This window comes from Apus apus, chromosome 1 (assembly GCF_020740795.1).
Source record: "Apus apus isolate bApuApu2 chromosome 1, bApuApu2.pri.cur, whole genome shotgun sequence".
In the NCBI taxonomy this organism is placed as follows: domain Eukaryota; kingdom Metazoa; phylum Chordata; class Aves; order Apodiformes; family Apodidae; genus Apus; species Apus apus.
In genome coordinates, this window is record NC_067282.1 from 117720908 (window position 1) to 117740404 (window position 19497).

General features: G+C 34.5%; 1 protein-coding gene across 3 annotated transcripts in view; it reads left to right on the forward strand.

The window, feature by feature from the left end:
* The window catches only part of NLGN4X (neuroligin 4 X-linked), a 181800-nt gene that overhangs the window by 93175 nt on the left and 69128 nt on the right, over window positions 1-19497 (forward strand). For 2 of the 3 annotated variants that reach the window (XM_051638090.1, XM_051638100.1), the window contains 2 exons: window positions 5258-5317; window positions 8786-8938. In XM_051638090.1, the coding sequence (XP_051494050.1) occupies window positions 5258-5317; window positions 8786-8938 (213 nt within the window). The remainder of the gene's footprint in view (window positions 1-5257; window positions 5318-8785; window positions 8939-19497) is intronic. The other variant, XM_051638108.1, reaches the window with a different exon arrangement.

Below are 19497 nucleotides of genomic sequence, written 5' to 3' on the forward strand. Positions count from 1 at the left end.
TAGGAAGAAAAGGAGAGAGATGAAAGCATCAAACTTGTGGCTAGGGAGTGCCTTAAAGTCATTAAATGTGGCTTTTTGTCAAAGTTGTGTACGTTGTTGAGAGATTACAAGTTCATTTTAATGCCATTATAGAAAGGTAGTGCCAGAGAATAAAACTGTGTTCTTTCTGGAAGTCTATTAACTATATAGAGCATATACATATGTGTGTGTATATATGTATATATCTGCATGCATATACATTCACACACATGTTGTCAGTATTCAGTAAATAATTAAGAAATAATGGTTGTTTAAAATCTAGACAATATGCCTATATTTCTCTTCAAATCATCAGGCTTTGAAAAGTACAGGTACATGTATAGTTGTTTTGTCTTTCTTTATGATCTTTCCTAATGTAAGTGATCTGCTGTCAGTTTCTAAGACAGTTTAACAATCTGCAAATTTCAAAAGCCTTTTTCCTCCACTTTTATTTGAAATGCCTGTATGCCTCTCTTTATCTTTCTTCAACTGCCAAATGAGAACTTGGTACAGCTGTAAAGGTAGCTGGAGGGCCTTGGCCATAGCCATGAACCAGGGACAGTGTTATGAGAGCCAAGGTCCTGCAATGAATATCCTCTTTTTTTGGACATGAAATCACTTAAGATGTATGCATGAACTGAGATGCAAAGTAAAGCTAACCCATTTGTCTTGGGAGAAATGAAGAAAGGAAAGTACAGTTCTGCTTTCTTCCTGCTCCCTCAAGACTGTAATGAACTGTTGACTTCAGCTGATTGTAAAATTTTAATAACTCTCGTAGGATGGGAAACCAAGAGCTTTCGTGATCTATTGAAATGGCTGTATAAATAAGACGTATCACCAAGAGAATGATTATTAAGTCCTGAATGAATCTGATCTGAACTGGTAGTTTCCAGAAGGTTGAGCATGCTCTGTGTGAAACTGGGAGGTCATACAACTAATAATGTGCTGTGTGATTTCTGAAAACTGAGCTCTTTCCCAGAATTAAATGGGGTCAAAAGGTATATTGTGTGACAGATGGAGCAATTACATATAAAATGCAAAGAAATGACATCATCCTAAGCAGTAGTTAATTTTTTTGCTGCTGTTAGACACTTCAGAGTGGATACCTAAAATGCAAGGACTACTAAACTGCATTAGTAGGACCTGACTATATTCTATATGCATGATACAGGATGTCTGATTGGAGGAAGATGTAGCATAAATTCTGAATACATCTGAAAAGACTTGCAACCCTAGAAAATCTGTTTCTGTATGAGATTTTTATTCATTATCAAAAAAACCACTAGCCAGAGGATATGCTTACAGTAGAGCCACTTCATTTGTGATAGATGTATGCATGGCATTGAGAATGAATCTGGGAATACAAAGTGAATTCACATAAAAGTATTTTTAAAAAGTTAATTAGCAAATGGTTCAGTGTTTCAGAACAAAAAACTTCTGAAGAGAGATACTTGCTGAATTAAAGTTTACAACTGCATTTAGCATAGAGCTTCTTAGAGAGGAAAAAAAAGTAGCTCACATGAAACCCTGCTTTGTTATGGCTATGTTGACTGGCATCAGTTTGGACCTGGGTCGTATGTGCCTATGTTACTCTACATCAGTACTATCACACTATATCCTAAAAAAACCCCAACAAAACAAAACACAACAAAAAAACAACAAAACTAATTAAAAACCCCAACCAATAAAACCCCCCAATCAAACAAAAACCCCAAAAGATTTTCTGCAAAGCAAAAACCCTTTTAAAAAAAGAGGTTTGACACAGTTGTGTAAGGAACTATACCATGTCTTTTTCAATCAGCAGTGCAAGGAATTGTTGGACTAATGTAAAGAGGTCACCAGGTCTTTAATATATATATTATGAAGTCACATCTTTTTGTAGTTGTCATGAACAGTAAGCTCTCTTATAACTTTCTAAAATACAAACTTTAATTCAAATGTAATCTTCAGTAGTGCTATGATATCTACAGCATATTTAATATTTGTAATTATGTATTTCCTGGCCTTGATCATTAGGAAAAAAAAAAAATCCCATCCTATTAAAGTTTTGGAATATTATTTCTTTAGTACTTTTCATTGCCATGAATAGTGAAACACAAACCTTATAAAACAAGAACTCCAGTGTAGGCCTACAATTGTCAATAGAGATGCTCAGTCTTTATTACTGTAAACTACCGCTGCTGTGTGCCCTGCTCTCCCCTCTACTGCCATTTCCAGAATTGTTGTTAAGATTTACCATCTATGTTTCATGTGTGATGAATGAGTAAGCACTTAGCCTGCAAAAAGGCCACTCCTATAATGCAGTGATAATGTTCTCTTGGCATATGGGAATCCAAAGATAAAACTGGTGCACCTGTGACTTTTATATATGCGGGGAAGAAAAATGCCCCAATACTGACATTCCCAAAAGAAGCCCTAGAGCAGAGGGAACTGCTGGCTTGTGGGACAAGCAGTGCACATAGGGAATTCTCCTTAGCCATAGGAGATTCTGAGTCACATTATCATTCTGTCTCTTAGATTAACCACTCAAAGTGCAACCCCAAGAAAATCTTACAGAAGTTTCAGGACAACTGAATTGACATTTTTAACAGAAAACAGGCATTGTGATTGGAATTTACCATTTTTTTCCTCTCTGAATGAGTTAGTATGTTTCTGGAAGCTTATCATTTCAAAAGATCAATATAATTTTTCTAAACAGCGCTTCTGAAACTCCTGTGTGGTTTTGGCACTACTGAAATACTTCCCACAGTAACAATTCTGATCTCCTCAGTTCCATGCCAACATTATTACCCGCATGGCTTCTATCAGAAGTGGTAGGACCAGGGAAGTGATTGTTGCCCTGTGCACAGTACTGGTGACGTTGAATCTCGAATACTATGTTCAGCTTTGCTCTCCTTACTGTGAGAAGGATGTTCTAGTTCTGGAGCACGTCCAAAGACAGGTAGTGAAGCTGGTGAAGGGTGTAGAGCACAAGTCTTATGATGAGCTTCTGAGGGAACTGGAGTTGTTTATCCTGGAGAAAAGAAGGCTGAGGCGAGACCTTATCACTGTCTGCAATTTCCTGAAAGGAGGTTGTAGCGAGGTCAGTCTCTTTTCCCAAGTAACAAGTGATAGGACAAGAGGAAATGGCCTCAACTTGCATCAGGGGACATTTAGATTGGATATTAAGAAAAAATTCATTACTGAAAGGGTTATTAAACACTGGAACAGGCTGCCCAGAAAAGTGGTGGAGTCACCATCCCTGGAGGAAATTAGAAGATGTGTAGATGTGGTGCTTAGGACATGGTTTACTGTTGGACTTGGCAATGTTAGGTTAACAGTTGCACTCATGGATCTTGAAGATCTTTTCCAACCTAAATGTTTCTACAGTTCTGTTCTATGATTATATGGCTAGTAGCTACAGGATGAAAAAGATCCAGTATGATAAGAATAGAGAATCCCGGTTTGAGAAAGGAAGGATTCAACCTGCATTGGACTAAAATAAATTTCAAAAATTATTTTTAAAAGGGCAAAACTTGAATTGTGATTGAGATTTAGAGCTTGTACCTGGCATTTCTCAAATAAATCGATAGATTAGAAAGCACATTTCATTGGCAGTGCTATTTTACCTAATTATTGTGTTCTGAATACATATAATTGAATGCAGTTGTGTACTGTATACACAATAACTTTTGCAACTGCACTGAAGAAGGAGGATTTGTGTGGACATGGAGTCTCTCTCAGTCACTGCTTTTTACATTTTGACTCACTAATCACCGTCACTGCATATATAATGGCAGTGTTTCCAGAATATTTCTATAGCAAATCTGTACTTTGCCTGTATCAAGAAGACACAAGCAAATCAGTGCACAGAAACCAAAACTGTACATATTCACAGATCTTAAGTACTTTAATGGCAATTACCCCATTCTGTCTTACAATTATGGACTGAGGTTTACTTGAAACCTTGAATTTTGAGGAATATAGGGACTTTTAAATAGTAGAATAAAAAGAAGTAGTAAAAAATTTTAGCTATGATGTACCTGTGACAAATGCAAACTTCATACACAAACTCAGAGATAAACATGGTAATAAAGCACGCTGTTCTTTTGAAACACTTTCAAATAAAGATAATTCAGGAAAAAAATTGTTAGAGTGTTGACCATTTTATTTGTCAGCTGGTCTTAGTTAATTTCTAAACTAAATTAGAAACTGAATTTCCTCTTCACGTTTCACTATCAAGTAATATTTTACATAACACGGTGGTACTTGGAGTAAGCACAATATAGTGAAACGTTTGGTGCAAGGATAGCTTGGTGGGTTTAAGTCAGAAAACAGAAGTGTTGCCCAGGGAAAGCATTGGGGAAAACAATGTTAGTTTTCTCTTGCTCCCATGAACATGTGTGTATGTGTGTGCGCGCGTGTATGTCTATGCACCTCAAAAGTATTTTGAGAAAGCATATTGAATATAAATTAAATATACTCTTTACTAAATCTTCTAATAAATAAGTGTAAATTCTTTACTGTGGTAAGTAACTGTTTTCAGTTAACTTCTAGGTTTTTCTGAAGAGCATGAAATATGGTACAATATGAACCAAGGCTACTTTTGGACCAATTTCATGTCTGGGATTGACTCAACTCTGTTTCATCTTTGTTTACAGTCTGTTGTTTTAAATGTATTTTTTCTCATATGGGAAATAAGATTACATATATGGTTTGTCTTGGTCGATTATGTAAAAGTCAATGACAATTTTATTTACATTGGTTCCATCCAAAATTCAGGTTGTGACTAATTCTGAATAAATCCTAATCAGGATGAATTAAAAATTGTTATTGAAGATAGTGTCTAAAGGCATTATTTCTTCAAGGTTACAGAGCAGAATAAAATGAATTTCATTTCTCATGTAGAAACCATAATTTGGTAGATTTTGAAATATACATTTTTTTATTTATATTATTCTTTTTAATATAACATTATTTTTTGGTTTTGCAGAAGTCACTTTTACTGAAGTAACTGCATTGTCACAGCATATGATACATTTTTTCAAATATTTTCAATTTGTTCTTGATATTTTATGTTTGTCTGCAGTTTGCATCTTTTTTGTTTTTCAATTACAGATGTAACAGATTTTGATATTTTGTTACATTTTTTTTCTTTTTCTTTTTCTTTTTTTGTACTAGGGTTTTTTTAATTTTTGAGAACCTGCTGTTTTTGAATTCTCTTTTTTTCCCTTTATTCTCCTCCTCATTATGATCCCAGGAGCCAACACAAAGAAAAGCGCAGATGATATAACCAGTAATGATCGTGGTGAAGATGAAGGTATTTTTTGTTTTTTCAAAGCTCGACCCTGATGCATGAACATAAACTTTTTATTTTTTGTGATAATAATAATAATTATTATTATTGTTATTGCTATTATTTAAACATAATTTTTAGTCCCTTATTTGCAGAAGCACACTGCGGTGTTCTTCTGTATTTTCTTCTTTAGAAATTGCTTTCATTGTTTTTCTTTTTAAAATTCTAATTACCATATAGATGATTGCAGTTCCCCTGTGACATAGGTGTAAAGTTGATTCCTAAATATGTGTGTAGTGAGTATCATTAATATCATTTGAAACCACATACTTTTTCCGCCCTATTCTTTCTTAGGTTGAGAAAATGGAATTTAAAAACATGCATGTGCTCTTTTCCTTCCTACACATTTTGTAAATTCACCTGTTTGAAATTCATGAAAGAACTCACATATATCCTTCCTTTCACTTCCACTGTTTCCCCAGTGCACATGCTGTATATTGATGCAGTTGAATTGTGCTTTGTCTTTGCTATTTTTATTTACTTATTAATTTTCTTTTTCTCACAGGATGTGGTTTATTTCAGGACACAAAAATAAAGGATGCTGTTGATGTTGCTTTATTATGTTTTCCTGTAATTAGCTAGCCTTTTAGATACTTTTGTTCTGACTCTGACCACTTTCCCACTGAAATCAATGACAGTCGTTTTCATTGACTTCTTTCAGAGTTGGATTGGATTCCCTGAAAGGAAATGTTAAAAGTTCACAATGAAGTACTCCAAAAAAGTTTTACAAGGAAATACTTTTTTCTTGCCTTGGCACAGGGAAGCTGTTTAGGATGAACTGAAATAGAAAGAGGTCATGAAATCTTCCTCTATGCTTTCTTTTCATTAAAGTTGACAGTTTATTTTACTTTACTTATTTACTAAATTAAGAAAAATATTTTCAAATTAATTGAGAAGATAACCTTGGGTAGTTTATTGTTTATGTGTTTTTTATTCCTATTGTGCTTGAGCCATCCAAAGTGTTATTCCATGTCTTTTTTCTTGTTTTCTTCTATCTGACATCAGTTCACATAACTGAAACATTTGTCCTCTCTGTTCTCCTTAGAATCGTATGTACTGCAGTGAGGACACTCTTTCCTCTTTTCCTGAGAGTTCAGCTCACTTGTAGCTACTCTATCGATACATAAAATACCATAATAAAAATATCTAGTCTTTGGTTCAGACTGGTTGCCCTCTCTGTACCACCTTCATTGCTGAGTTACACTATTTCTTAGAACACAAAAATGCTCTACAGAATGCTCAAAAAATACTGTTATTTTCTCAATTTCACCTTCCTATTTCTGTGCAGCATACTTTATATATATATATATATATATATAAAATTATGGTATGATGATTTGTTATACCAAATTCTGTAGCTAATTTTAAAGCAGAATGTCAGTAACAGGAACAAAAGTTGCTTAAAAAACTGAAGATAGGTATTGGATTATGAATGCATTATTATTCAGACTTCTAAAAAATTATTAAATGTTAGGGTTTCACAATTAACAAGGGTATCCACTTTAGATCTAAGTACATGAAGCATGGAGCTCATTTCCTTTATGTTGAAGCTAATCCTGTTCCCATTGAAGGGGAAGAGGAAACCTCCCATTGACTTCAGCAGTGAAAGACTCAATCCTGAGGTAGAACTATGTAATAAGGAAAGATTAAAAACAACAAATCATGCCATGAGTCTTTGAAGAGAGAAGGGAAAGGTAATTCAGTTACACAAGAAATTGTGTTAAGTAATTGTTGCTTTCATTTTTTGAGGGCTTAGCTGAGCATTAACAGAAGAAACACTTCCCTGTACTTTGCTGAAAATGCCAAGAATAAAAAAAAAATATATACAAATGCATCCAATAGAATGTACCTGATTGCTTTGTTTGATCTGTTTAGTGGCTGCATTTCTCTGACAGTCACAACAATTAAGAAGATCTTGTCACAAAACCTTTTGTTCTGCTGCTCAAGTACAACAGAAAATGCAACATTTAAACTATGTACCTTTTTTGTAAAGAAGGCAGATTCTATGAGAAGATTTTTAGCTATGATAACTAGATGCCTGTACATAGGGACATGAAAATATGTGTTGTTTGCTTTCAGCTGACATTTTGAAATACTTAGGGTAGTGCATACAAAGAGTGAAGTAAAAGTGGGCTATAGGAATATCACCAGTCATAATTTATGATCAAATACACCCAAAGTAGTTCCATATATACAAAAATTCTATATGTGATGGCTCATTGCCGATCACATTTTTAGTATCTTAGAGTATTTCCTAAAAAACCTGAGGGAAATGAAGAGTTTTGGAAGGCTTTAAAACCCAGGTCTTCTACCTTTGGGTATTTAGCTCAGATTTTCTTTCCCCACTTCACTTTTCCACTGTTTATTGTTTATCCTACCCTAGAGAGAACACAATCAGTGGGTTGTTTTTTTTTGGTTTGTTGGGTTTTTGTTTTGGTTTGGTTTTTTATTTGTTTGGTTGGGTTTTTTGTTGTTGGTTGGGGGTTTTTTGCTTTCTTTTTTTTTTGGTATATTGTTTGGGTATTTTGGGTTTTTTTGTAATCCTGATTGAATAGTCTGCTTTACCTTGTATGTTGTACTATGTAATTGAAGTAAGTGCTCTTATCCCACCTGCAGATACACTGAATTGTTTGTAAAAGTTGTACAGATCTAATGGCAGCTTGATAAATTGCCCTCTGCTTTTTAAAGGAGCTTAGTCCTCTGTTCCTGCTGTTTCCGTAGAGAGCATAGGTTCCTAATTTAAGTACTCTGAACCATCCCTAGGGTCAGAAGCCTAACTTTTGGGGTATTAAGAGAAAGATGTATGAATCCATTCCTAAATAAACCCCAAATTATTGATCAGTACATCTTTATAATTCACTATGAAGTACAAAAATTTTACTATCAATGTCATGTTCTCTTTTTTTAACTCCTAGAGTATTTGAAAGGAACAGTTTACTATGTTTGCTTCTATCAGAACAATTTGATTTTGTGATACTATCTCTTACTAAACTATTTGGAATGTAATTTCAACAGTTATATCACATCATTATTGTGGTTTTATTATCAAATGTACAGATATTTCTAAAATTGCATAGACTTGAATCAGTATATTTAAAAAAAGACATGACAGTTCCATAATTTGATTTTTTGTTTTAGGCTTTTAAACATTTATATTCAAATTGAAGTCCTTGTAATACTGAAGGCATTTCAAGTGTTCTGGGAACATCTCAGAGGAAATAGCATTTGAAGTAACCAAGACAGATATTCAAACTATAAGTATTAGGCTTGTAGGATGATCCTGAATTGTGTAAGCTGTGATTAAAGTGGTGGTGATGACATTGAAAATATAGGGAATACTTCTGAATATTTTTAGCACTGTTATAAATCACTAATGCAGTATTTATTTATTTTTTATTCTTTATTATGTTTTCCTTACTTGAATTTTTTCAGACATTCATGATCAGAACAGCAAGAAACCCGTTATGGTCTACATCCATGGTGGATCTTACATGGAGGGTACTGGCAACATGATTGATGGCAGCATTCTCGCAAGTTATGGAAATGTCATTGTTGTCACTCTCAATTACAGGCTGGGGGTTTTAGGTAAGTGACTTTTCTTCATCACAGTTGCACATAAATATTTTATGTATTTTAAATATATCTCCATATCATATTTGCGCTTGGTTTAGTGTTTTAACAAGTTTTGAGAGCTTGTATCTTCTGTTAAAATCTTCCTGATTTCATGAAAAAGAAAAAAATAAGAAGAAAATTAATCAAGAATGGGTACTCTTCAGCTTCAAAACAGTTGGTAATGGTAGAAAAAGGGAAGACATTATTATTTATCTGTACTTATTTTTTTGTGTGCAAATTATTTTTAGGACAGAGGATATAAAGATAATAAGGACTAAACAGTCTTTATACACTGATGGAATTTATATTGCAGGTAATCCAGAGTCAAGAGGTTTCAAGGAGTGACATAAAATGAACTTCCTAAATATAAGGAGCTCCATAATTATGAGTTAATATTGAGATAAATTGATACTTCTGTCTTTCAAATAGAATAAGAACTACATCTTCTTGACATTAGAAATATTCTTCTCTCAGCATTGTGTTGAATAACAAAATAATCCACAGATCAAATATCTTTTCTGCCTTCTCTGTGATTCTGACTCCTGGATGTTTGGATGTACCAGGCTTTTCTCTAAATGAAGCTTTATTCATTGGAGTTCTACTTTTCCATAAAAATTTAGGCTAAAAATTTGCTCATAATAGCAGATATTAGAAATATATATATATATATATATAATTTTATTTTTTCTTAATGAAAAAGCATGTAGTATGTATAGAATAACACAGAGACTCTACAACACTCATATTTCCAGGTACACGAGGTGAAGCACAGTAGTTATATTGTGTGGGTTTATCTATATAGAGTGGCTTTTATAAAGACCTTTAACCTTGTTTTTCTTTATAGCAAATCTAACCTATGTCACTGACATGTACTATTGTTGAACACAGGAAACTTATTTTGCTGAGTTATCTATTCATGTGGTTAATGTATTTCAACAATGTTCTAGCTCATAAAAGTACTGAGAATTTTTTCTTGTCCCTGATTTTGACTCTCTTTTAATAAAAAAGTGCATTTTTTTCTGTGTTAAGAGTCAGATCTAAACATAAAGCCGGGAATATAAAAAGATGTTTTGCTATATTATTTATGCGTGAAATCCTGGAACTCAGAAACACATCCAAAGAGTGGGGGAAAAAAAAAAAAAAAAAAAAAAAAAAAAAAAAAGGAAAGTAAAACTATACATGAAGAACTGAAGACTCCTAAAAAAAGGTTTGTTGTTGTTGTCAAATAAAGTGTATGCCAAGAAACTCGGTAATAGATATTTATCTGTAAAAATTGTTATTTACTGGATCTTTTAAAAGGTTTTCATTTCTTAAAACTTCTATTGTTGAAGAATAAGAATGATTATAAGTAGTTAAAAATGTTTCCTTGCCCAGCTGCCTCATATCAATCTAAAAGAAAAAACACATTTGCATCAATGAACTCCTGTTTTATGTATTTATATTGGAAAAAAAAATAAAAAAGACAGAATGCTATATACTGAGATATTCAGATAAGGATATGAAAAGTAATAACAGTGAGAATATTAAATGGATTAAGAAAAATACAGTGTTATATTTGGCATTAAATACTGTTTCTCAACTGTGACAAATAGAACTTTTGAGACAGTATGGAATCTAGTCTTTATTATAGAAGGTCTATGTTTGAATTAGAAAAACAGGATATTCAGAATATGCATTTAGCACTTAAAAAAATGAGACTAATTGTGTTTTATGAGCATATTTCTGTTTTTTCTTCCTTGGTGAAATGTAAATTTGATCCTTAAGAACACACTAGGTTCTGCTTAGACACTGGAAGGTGCTGGGTGAATTATATGTATTTTTGATTTGTGGAAACCCATCATATTTTTTTTCAAATTCCTTGCCAAATTCAGCTGTAACCGTTCCTTACCTTTCCTGATTCCATGTCTACACACCTGGACAGCATCCATATGTTCTTCCCAGGATACATGTTCCTGGTTCTGTTTCCTTCTTACACTTTGGTTTGACCAGGTGATCCTCCCTGAGACAAGCTGGTCTCCTGCCATCTTTGCCTGATTTCTAACACACGGGAATTAAGAGCTCTTGTGCTCTAAGAAAAATGAACCTTAAAGAGCTGCCAGCTCTGTTTTGCTCCTTTATCCCTGAGAGCATTTTCCCAGGGGCTCCCATCTATTAACTCCTTATGCATTGAAATTTTGGTCTCCTAAAAATCAGGGTCCTGAGCCTGCCCTTCATTTGGCCCATATCCATCTCGATTGTGAATTCCAGTGGGGCATGATCACTGCAGCCCAGGCTGCCACCAGTCTTAACCACTCTTATTGGTTTGTCTGTGTTGGTAAGCAACAAGTCCAGTTATGCTCTCCTCTGATTTGACTGTCTATCACAATTAAGAAATTATCCTTGATGTACTCCTAGAATCTTCTGGATTGCTTGCAGCTTGCTGTGCTACTCTTCCAGCAGATGTCAGGGTGATTGAAGCTCTTCAGCAGGATCGAAGCCTGGAAGAATGCTTCATTAATATCCTCCCTTTTGATTGGGTGGCCCCTAGTAAACACCAACGTGTTTACTGTTCTTCCTTTTCTGGCTTGCCCTCTAATTTTCACCCATAAGCTCTCATCTTGTTCATCTCTGTTTTTCAAATATGGCTGTGTGTAGTCAACCAATGGCAGCGCAAGAAGGGTGTCCTGGTTTGATAAATCCCTCCTTTCAGCTCCCAAGAGACCTAGTTTCTCACAGGTGGATCCATGCTCATAGAAGCCAAGACCTTGAGTATGGCACCAGCTACAAAGCCAGGCATTCAACTGTTCATTTTACCTACCCCTTCCTGAACCAATTCCTGTGACTGGGAAGACAGAGAAGAAAACCCCCTGGACTTCTGATCCTTTTAATATTACTCTGAGGGGCATATAGTCTAAGTTGCCTTGTTTCAATATCAGTAGACTTTACATGAGACTGTAGGCACAGATGATTCTCTATAGGGTTTTTCAGGCTTAGCATCCTCTAGGAGGTGTCATAAATGCAAGCTCTTGGTAGGTAGCAAAGTTATTTAGGGAAATTGTCTGGATGGCAATGGTGTTTTGAGCCTCAGTAGGGAATCTCCAATTCCTAATGCCTTATGTGCTTCTCCGATAGCAGTGGTTCTAGTGTGGGGAGGTGGTTGGATAAAATTTTCATGGCTGGCTTTTCCTGGATCCTGTGTGTTTATTCTCCAACCCCAGAACATCATGTCTGTTATGGAGGAACACTTGAATGTTCTATTGCCCTGAGCAGAGACAAAGGTCCAGCCTCCTTTAACTTGTGAATTACTTCTGTCAGTCAGCTCAAGATTGGATTCAGGCTTACCTTTTCCTTGCACAGCTCTAAGGCAGGGCTGTAGCTCAGGCTGAAGCAGTGCACAATACCATTACTTCCCACAGTCTGAACTGGTCACAGGGTCAGCTGGCACCATCCCACTTTTGCTCACCCCTCTCATGAGACCTATCTCCTGCTGCTGGTACCTCCCTCACCCTGCAGTCCAAGGATGCTGGGGGCTCAGAAACTCCTTTAGACTGCCCCCAGGAACCTCACACACCTTGCACTGCTCTTGGCAGGGGGCAACTGCTGCTGCCACTACTAGCATCAGCTTCCTGAGGTTTAAATGATGGGAACAAAACCCAGTTTGAGATTCTGGGAAGGAAACAATGACATATGTTTAAGAAAGCCTGGATTTGGGAAACCCATATTCATAGGTGAGGGAAAATGAAAATTCTTTGGGACCACTTACTTTACCTTACTTTCCTTTGGCCTCAATAAATATCTATAAAGTCATGGAGTATTTGTAAAGATAATAGAATATAAACTGTATGTGTTTCTTTTTCTGCCTTCTGATATAATATAAATTTAATTATATTTAATGGAACCTGTGATCATCCTAGAACTTAGTAAAAGCTTTATGATTCAAAAAGACCTGGTTTTACCACACAATACTGCACCCTCTGAATTTTAAAACCAGGTTATAGCAGGCACTGTAAAGACAAGGTTTCTCTATCCTTTATTGACAGAATTCTTGTTGCCTGTTGGCCCTGAAGTCCCAGCACAATGATATTAATGCAGTTGAATTCAGTCATGGTGTTATATAATTTGAAGAAAAAAAATCTTAAGCAATCTTCAAAAAAGTTATAATATTTAAATATGAACTTTGTGTTCTGTGTGAGCTATTAAAGGAAAAACCAGAGATGAATTCTAGAAATATTAATCAGGTATTTTGGAAGCCAGAGCTAAATGAAACATCTATTGCAGTAAATGAGATGCACTCAGAGTTCAAAATTGAAAAACTGACTTAGCATTTCCAAGACCACTTGCAGTTTTACATTTACTTCCACTTAGAATTCCAAATCATGAGCTAAGTATAGTCTACCTCTTATCTATCTTCCTTTTTTTCAATAGCCATCCATTTTAAGTACTTTGTCTTAAAGGGCTGGACTCACTTTTATTAGATAATATATCCACATGCAATTATAACTCTATGATCTAATGATCATATTAGACAGTGTAATATAAATCAAAGTTCAGCTTAAAAGAAGTCTCAGTACTTCTGCAAGTTACAGAGAATCTTAGCTTTTTTTTATTTCACGGACTGCCTGGTTTGCAAGTTAAAACTGCCCTGAAACAGTGTGTGTATTAAGTGATCTGCTTAGGATTTGACTGACCATTGTAGGTCCTTTCCAACTAAACTCCTTCTCTTCTCTTCTCTTCTCTTCTCTTCTCTTCTCTTCTCTTCTCTTCTCTTCTCTTCTCTTCTCTTCTCTTCTCTTCTCTTCTCTTCTCTTCTCTTCTCTTCTCTTCTCTTCTCTTCTCTTCTCTTCTCTTCTCTTCTCTTCTCTTCTCTTCTCTTTTCATATATGATCTCTCAAGTGTGCAATAGCCTACAATACTGTGAACTTTTTGTTCACTAGTGTAATTGTTGTACAGAATGACTCCTTTGTGGGTATGTATGCAGCTATCTCTTGCCGTTGTACTTCCAAACAGCTGTCCTCTTATCTTCAGTGCATGTGACTCCACAAGTACAGGAAACTTAACGGTGATCTGCTGGTGGAGAAGGCCAGAGGTAGATTAGTACACATGGGAATGACCCAGGAGCTGGAGTGTGCTAAGTAAATCACAGTTTCATGCTTACACAAGAAAGGAGGTTTATTTAAGCTCAGTGTAGCTTTTAGTGACTGTTTGCATTGCTGAAACAAATGCAAACTTCACTACATTGTCTCACCTGCACCTCTGAGCTTCATGCAGATTTCCTGGACAGTTTGGTCTCTGACCTGTCCTCGTAGTTTGCCAATACTTGTGTCAGCTAATGATGTCAGTTGTAGCTCATTTTCTGCTTCAGTGGAACTCTTAAATTCCCAGCAATGACGTATAAATCTTGATTACATTGCTGTTAACATACTTTTGTAGACATCAGTATTATGCAATTTGTTAATTCTTTTTTATAAATCTTATCTTTTTCTCTCATTTTACATCTACTAAGTCACAGAAATTGTATTTATGCAAATGCAGCTGATAAACTCTATCCATATCCTGTTATTTTTGCACTTGGGTGTCTCTACATCTTTTTCAAACATCAGAAAGAACAAGTACATAAGTTACAGTGTCATCAGAAGCTGTATGTGCATTTATTGAGTTTCTACCATTAGGTATATCCTTTCCACAGAATGAGTACATGGTACCACTGTAATTGTGTCTGACAATCACAAATACACTTAATAACTTGTTCTGCTGTGATATGGCCTACTTTTATAGCATCTGAACTCCCAACAAGGTTAGAAAACCTCTATATAATTCTGTGGCAAGTATGGACATTCTTGAGATATGATTGGCAAAACTGGAATTTAGCAAGAACCTTTTGACAAGAGTTCCTCTTACCTAAATGCAAAAAATCTGCTTCCTTCAGGCTTGATGAATTGACCCAGCTGACTAACCTAGTGAAGGATGCTCTAAGAAAATAATTTTTATTATAGCCTACATAGTCAAAAAGAACAAAAAGCTGCAAGAAAATGTACAAGAAACAAAAAAATATATGATTTTTAGTTAATTCACTGAATTTCGTTAATCCACTGAGTAAGCTGATGCTTGTTCATCACCCTGAGCTTATTTTTTTTTATTTAAAAACATTTGTGTTAACTAATCATATATATATATATATTTAATGAGTTTGTCCCTACTCAGTGTGAAAGAAGTAGAGGGTTTTGAAATTATGTACTTACACTGGTATTTGGGCAGCGCAAGAAGTGTGTCCTGATCTGATAAACATCTTCAGAAATTATGAGACAACTTTTGTATTGATGTTCAAATACAGAGTACCTGAACTTCAGACAGACAACAGGGAGAACTTCTACGTATTTATAACACATATGTGAAGGAAATCTAGTGCTGATGCTTTGAAAAAGCAGTCAGATCTCATACTTTAGCTAATTCCAAAGGAAGAATGAAATGCACAAAATGCTGCATGTATTGATATAGCAAGTGTTAGTTGCAGTTTTGAAAAACAGAAAAAAGTGATTTAGAGTCTTACAAACTAAAAAGCTTTTGTTAAAAAAAAATATTTTCTGAGGTTAATCATGCAAATAAACCAAAATTAAAATATTAAACATGCTCGTATAGTAAATATAACTCATTCAAATCTATAACTCTATGACTGATTTTGAAACTTGCAAATATTTAGACCATTTAAAAATGCTATGTAGGATGGCTGAAAGTTTGCAAGAAAAGATCAGTTAGGGTCTAAGTCCATCCTCACACATACCTATTAATTACTGAATTAATAGGTACATTTAGTAGTGAGTTTAAAGCCTGGAGTATAGCTTGGAACCCGTTGTTAATTTTTTTAGCTCATGGATTTTATGTTACTAGTACAAACTTCTGAAATGAACTCAGTGATAACCTGGTATAAACCTGAAAATATTGCTTTATTGTCATTGCCTTAGTTGGTGATAAACATAGTGTAAGAAGCTGTTGAAATCACCTGAGATTAAGCAATTGTCACTATAAAATTATACTGGGTAAAAAAAGAAAATAATTTTAAATTTCAAATTAAGTTCAAATTTCCTTTAGCAACTAGTACAATATGTACTGATTCAGGAAAAAAAGAAACCACAACAGTTTGCTAAAAAACCTTTCATTTCATCTTTCTTATTGACAAATCTATTTAAATCTGGAGTTACAGATGTTCTCACAGCTACAAAATTTCAGTAGAAATTCTCAGGGGACAAAATGGAAGCTACTGATTGCTCAAGCTTTCAAGGATGTGCTGGTCTGCTCTGCAGTTTCTGTCAAAAATCTAATCTTGCAGCACTTAATGACGTAATAAATTATCCAGTTGATTTTTCTTTCAAGCTTATCTAAGCCTGTGATGACCAGCAGGCAGTTGTGCAGGATAATTTGTGGCAGGGACTTACTGACCGCACTGTTGTTCTTTTTCTTATCTATGCAACTGAGATTCCTTTTTGTAGGAGTTAATTTTATTAAAGTTTTGGGAAATCTAAAAGAGCTTAGAAGCTACAACAGAGCACATACTACAGTGCATACCATAAGGCATTTACAGCTTAGCTTTCCTTTGAAAGTGACAAGTTGCTCTTAGCAGCTTGCATGACAACCCATTGCCAGCAGCTGTCAAATTCCTTATTAAGGCTGTTATTGAAATCAGAAGCTGCATAGGTTTGTTTGGTATTTTCATTTGCCTATACATTGTGAACAGTGATAAAAACTCTTACAAAATCATACATTATACAATTTTTTAGTGGTTAAGGCATTATAATGTCCACAAGAGAAATGAAAAATGGTGGAAAATCTGAAAAACAGTTAAAACTGTACAAGAAAACTCATTGAGTCAGAACATTGGACTTCCTTTATAATGTTGTTCATAACTGTGAGCTAGATCCTGTATTGGGATAAATCATAAGGACTCTACTTGGTATTGCTCATAATATCCATTCCTTCTTTCTGTTTTAAAAAAATTATACAATATATATAAGTTCTCTTGTCAGCTTGAATCGTAAGAATTTTATACATTGAAATCTGTAACTTTACACTTCATGTAAGTCAAATGAAGGTGGAAGCTTTGGAATGCTTCTATGTAACAAGCATAGGAGAAAAGGAAGATTCAACCTGTAATTTAAAACATTGTCCTAATATGGATGTAAAATATTTTCATGATATTTTTTAGACTCTCATACTTTAACAACTCCAATTTGGAGCACCAGGATGAAATGCAATGAAGATATAATAATACCTACATTGCTTATAATGTAGCTTACTATAAAAAAGAACTGTGGATTAAGTTCTATGTACATTGAAGTCAATAAGAAATTTACGGGTCAACTCAAATGGGTTTCAATGTATTCAATTACTTTATTTCAAAAGAAGCCAACAACCTGATAGTGTATGGTTTTAAACAAAGTTTTTTACAGTTTCCTCAAAAATGTAAATGCATGCATTTAATGCTATTATAAATATTCTGGATTTAATACACATTAAATCTTTCATTTTGTATGAAATCCTCCATAACTGCAAGAGGTTGCAATATTTTATACAGATATTAGAAGGGAAAAAATTGTAAAGGGTAGCTCAGCCTAACAATCCCTTGGAAATTAGCCTGATAATAAAAGCAGAATGGCATAAGTGTGTAAGAGTTAGCTGGTAATGTCAGCATGCTGTTCATGGGAGGGGAGCATTGTGCAATGGTTCATAGAGTTTAAGTTGCATGATTGCACCAGCCAATGAGACGTGCTCTTAAAAGGATGGCACAAAACAAATGCATTATTTTTCTTCTGAATTATTTCAGATCTCCATGCCATTTTTTGCAATCACTGACTGACGTGAACTGAAGGATCAAAATATCTTCACTGCTTTATAATACCCTTAGCTCTGTTGTACTAGCCACTATATGAATATACAGTACAGAAAGCTAAAATTATGCTCTGTGTGGTTTTGTGGCTTTCATTCAGAATAGACAATGAATTTTTTGCTTCAGTAGCTACAGAAGCTTGTATAAGGTGTCTGAGAATACTGAACTAATAAAGCTTTTCCTGGTGAATGATAATAAGTTTGTTCTTCAATAGGTGTCTGCAGGTAAAGGTTAGCAGCTGAGATGGGCCATGAATTTTCAACTTTTCACTTCTGTTTTCTAATTTAAAATTATTACTTCTATTTAGGGAATCAAAATAATGTGTTGGTTTTGGCATTATTTAGTGCCATGTCTCCTCTGATAGCACTGGTTCATTTAAAGCTTATGTCTAGTATGACAATGTATCACAATGCAAGATAAAGCAAAACTGATATTGAATAAGTGGGAAGGCTTATAACAGCCAAAAAAATGGTTTCAGATTTTTTCTTCTCCCCCATTTCCTACACCATCTGTGGAATGTATTATATATTTTGCCTAAAACTAAGTACTCCCTCTGGAAAAAGGGTAAAATAAATGCTTATAGTCTTTAGCAGAACTTAAGTAAATAAAACCAGAAAGAGGATAGGTTTCTTCATTGATACAGTGTTAATTTGTATAAATCAGATCTTAGATGTAAATAAAAAACAATGTCTCTAAATAGACTACATAGGTTTGTGGTTCTGTTTCTCACAGAAATGTTAAGCCAATGTTTAAAATGTACTCAGGTATGTGGCTCTGTTTTTGAAACTATATTGTAAGTATGCTTTTTCATATTTCATTTGTGTTCCATGTGTAACAAATAATGTCTCATTGTACAGATTATTACTCTGTGAAAATATTTTTACCTTTAATAGCAAGTAGCTATCTTAACTCCCTCGTGTTTCTATTACAATCTCATGCATAACTAATTGGATTTCTATAAAAATGTGTTTCAAAATCAGTAGAAAAGTATAAAATAATACATTGATTTACACAGAAGATTATCTAATCCACAGCCAGTACCAGTTTGAAACTAATTCATCAAGACAAAAATTTCATGTTCATGTACTTTCAGTGGGATTGTATTTGCCCTGGTACGATATAACCACTGAAAATTCTGTTTTGTTGAGAATCATTTTAGGGAGAAAATTCACCAAGCTTTACAGCTTTGGAACAGAGGACTTAGTTACTGTAATCTTTTATTTGACTGTGAAGCTTACCTTCTGTGTCATTTTCCTTTTATCAAAGAAATATCAGAATACCTGTTTCTTGCACACAGGGGGAAAACCCCAAAACCAACGAACCAAAAAACCCCCACAGACTGTAGTTCTTGTTTTTGTTTTGCTGTGGGAAATAGGTGGAATCAAACACACATCCTTCCCTAGACTCTCAATTGTTTTTCATCAAGGACTTTAAATAGTCCTTGATAAAGATACAAGGAATTCAATTCTGAATATCCTTGAATAAAGGGTAACTTACAGATGTTGTGCTCCCAAAATAGAAGAGAAAACAAGCTATGACTCATAAGGTCCTAATTTCATCTCTACTTTTCCCTTGCTCTTGGGAGCAATTACATTGCTTCATTTGATGGCTTCTCAAAGAAACAAAAGATTTCTCTTTTCTTCTAAGTTGGGATACAGGTTGATAAATGGGACAA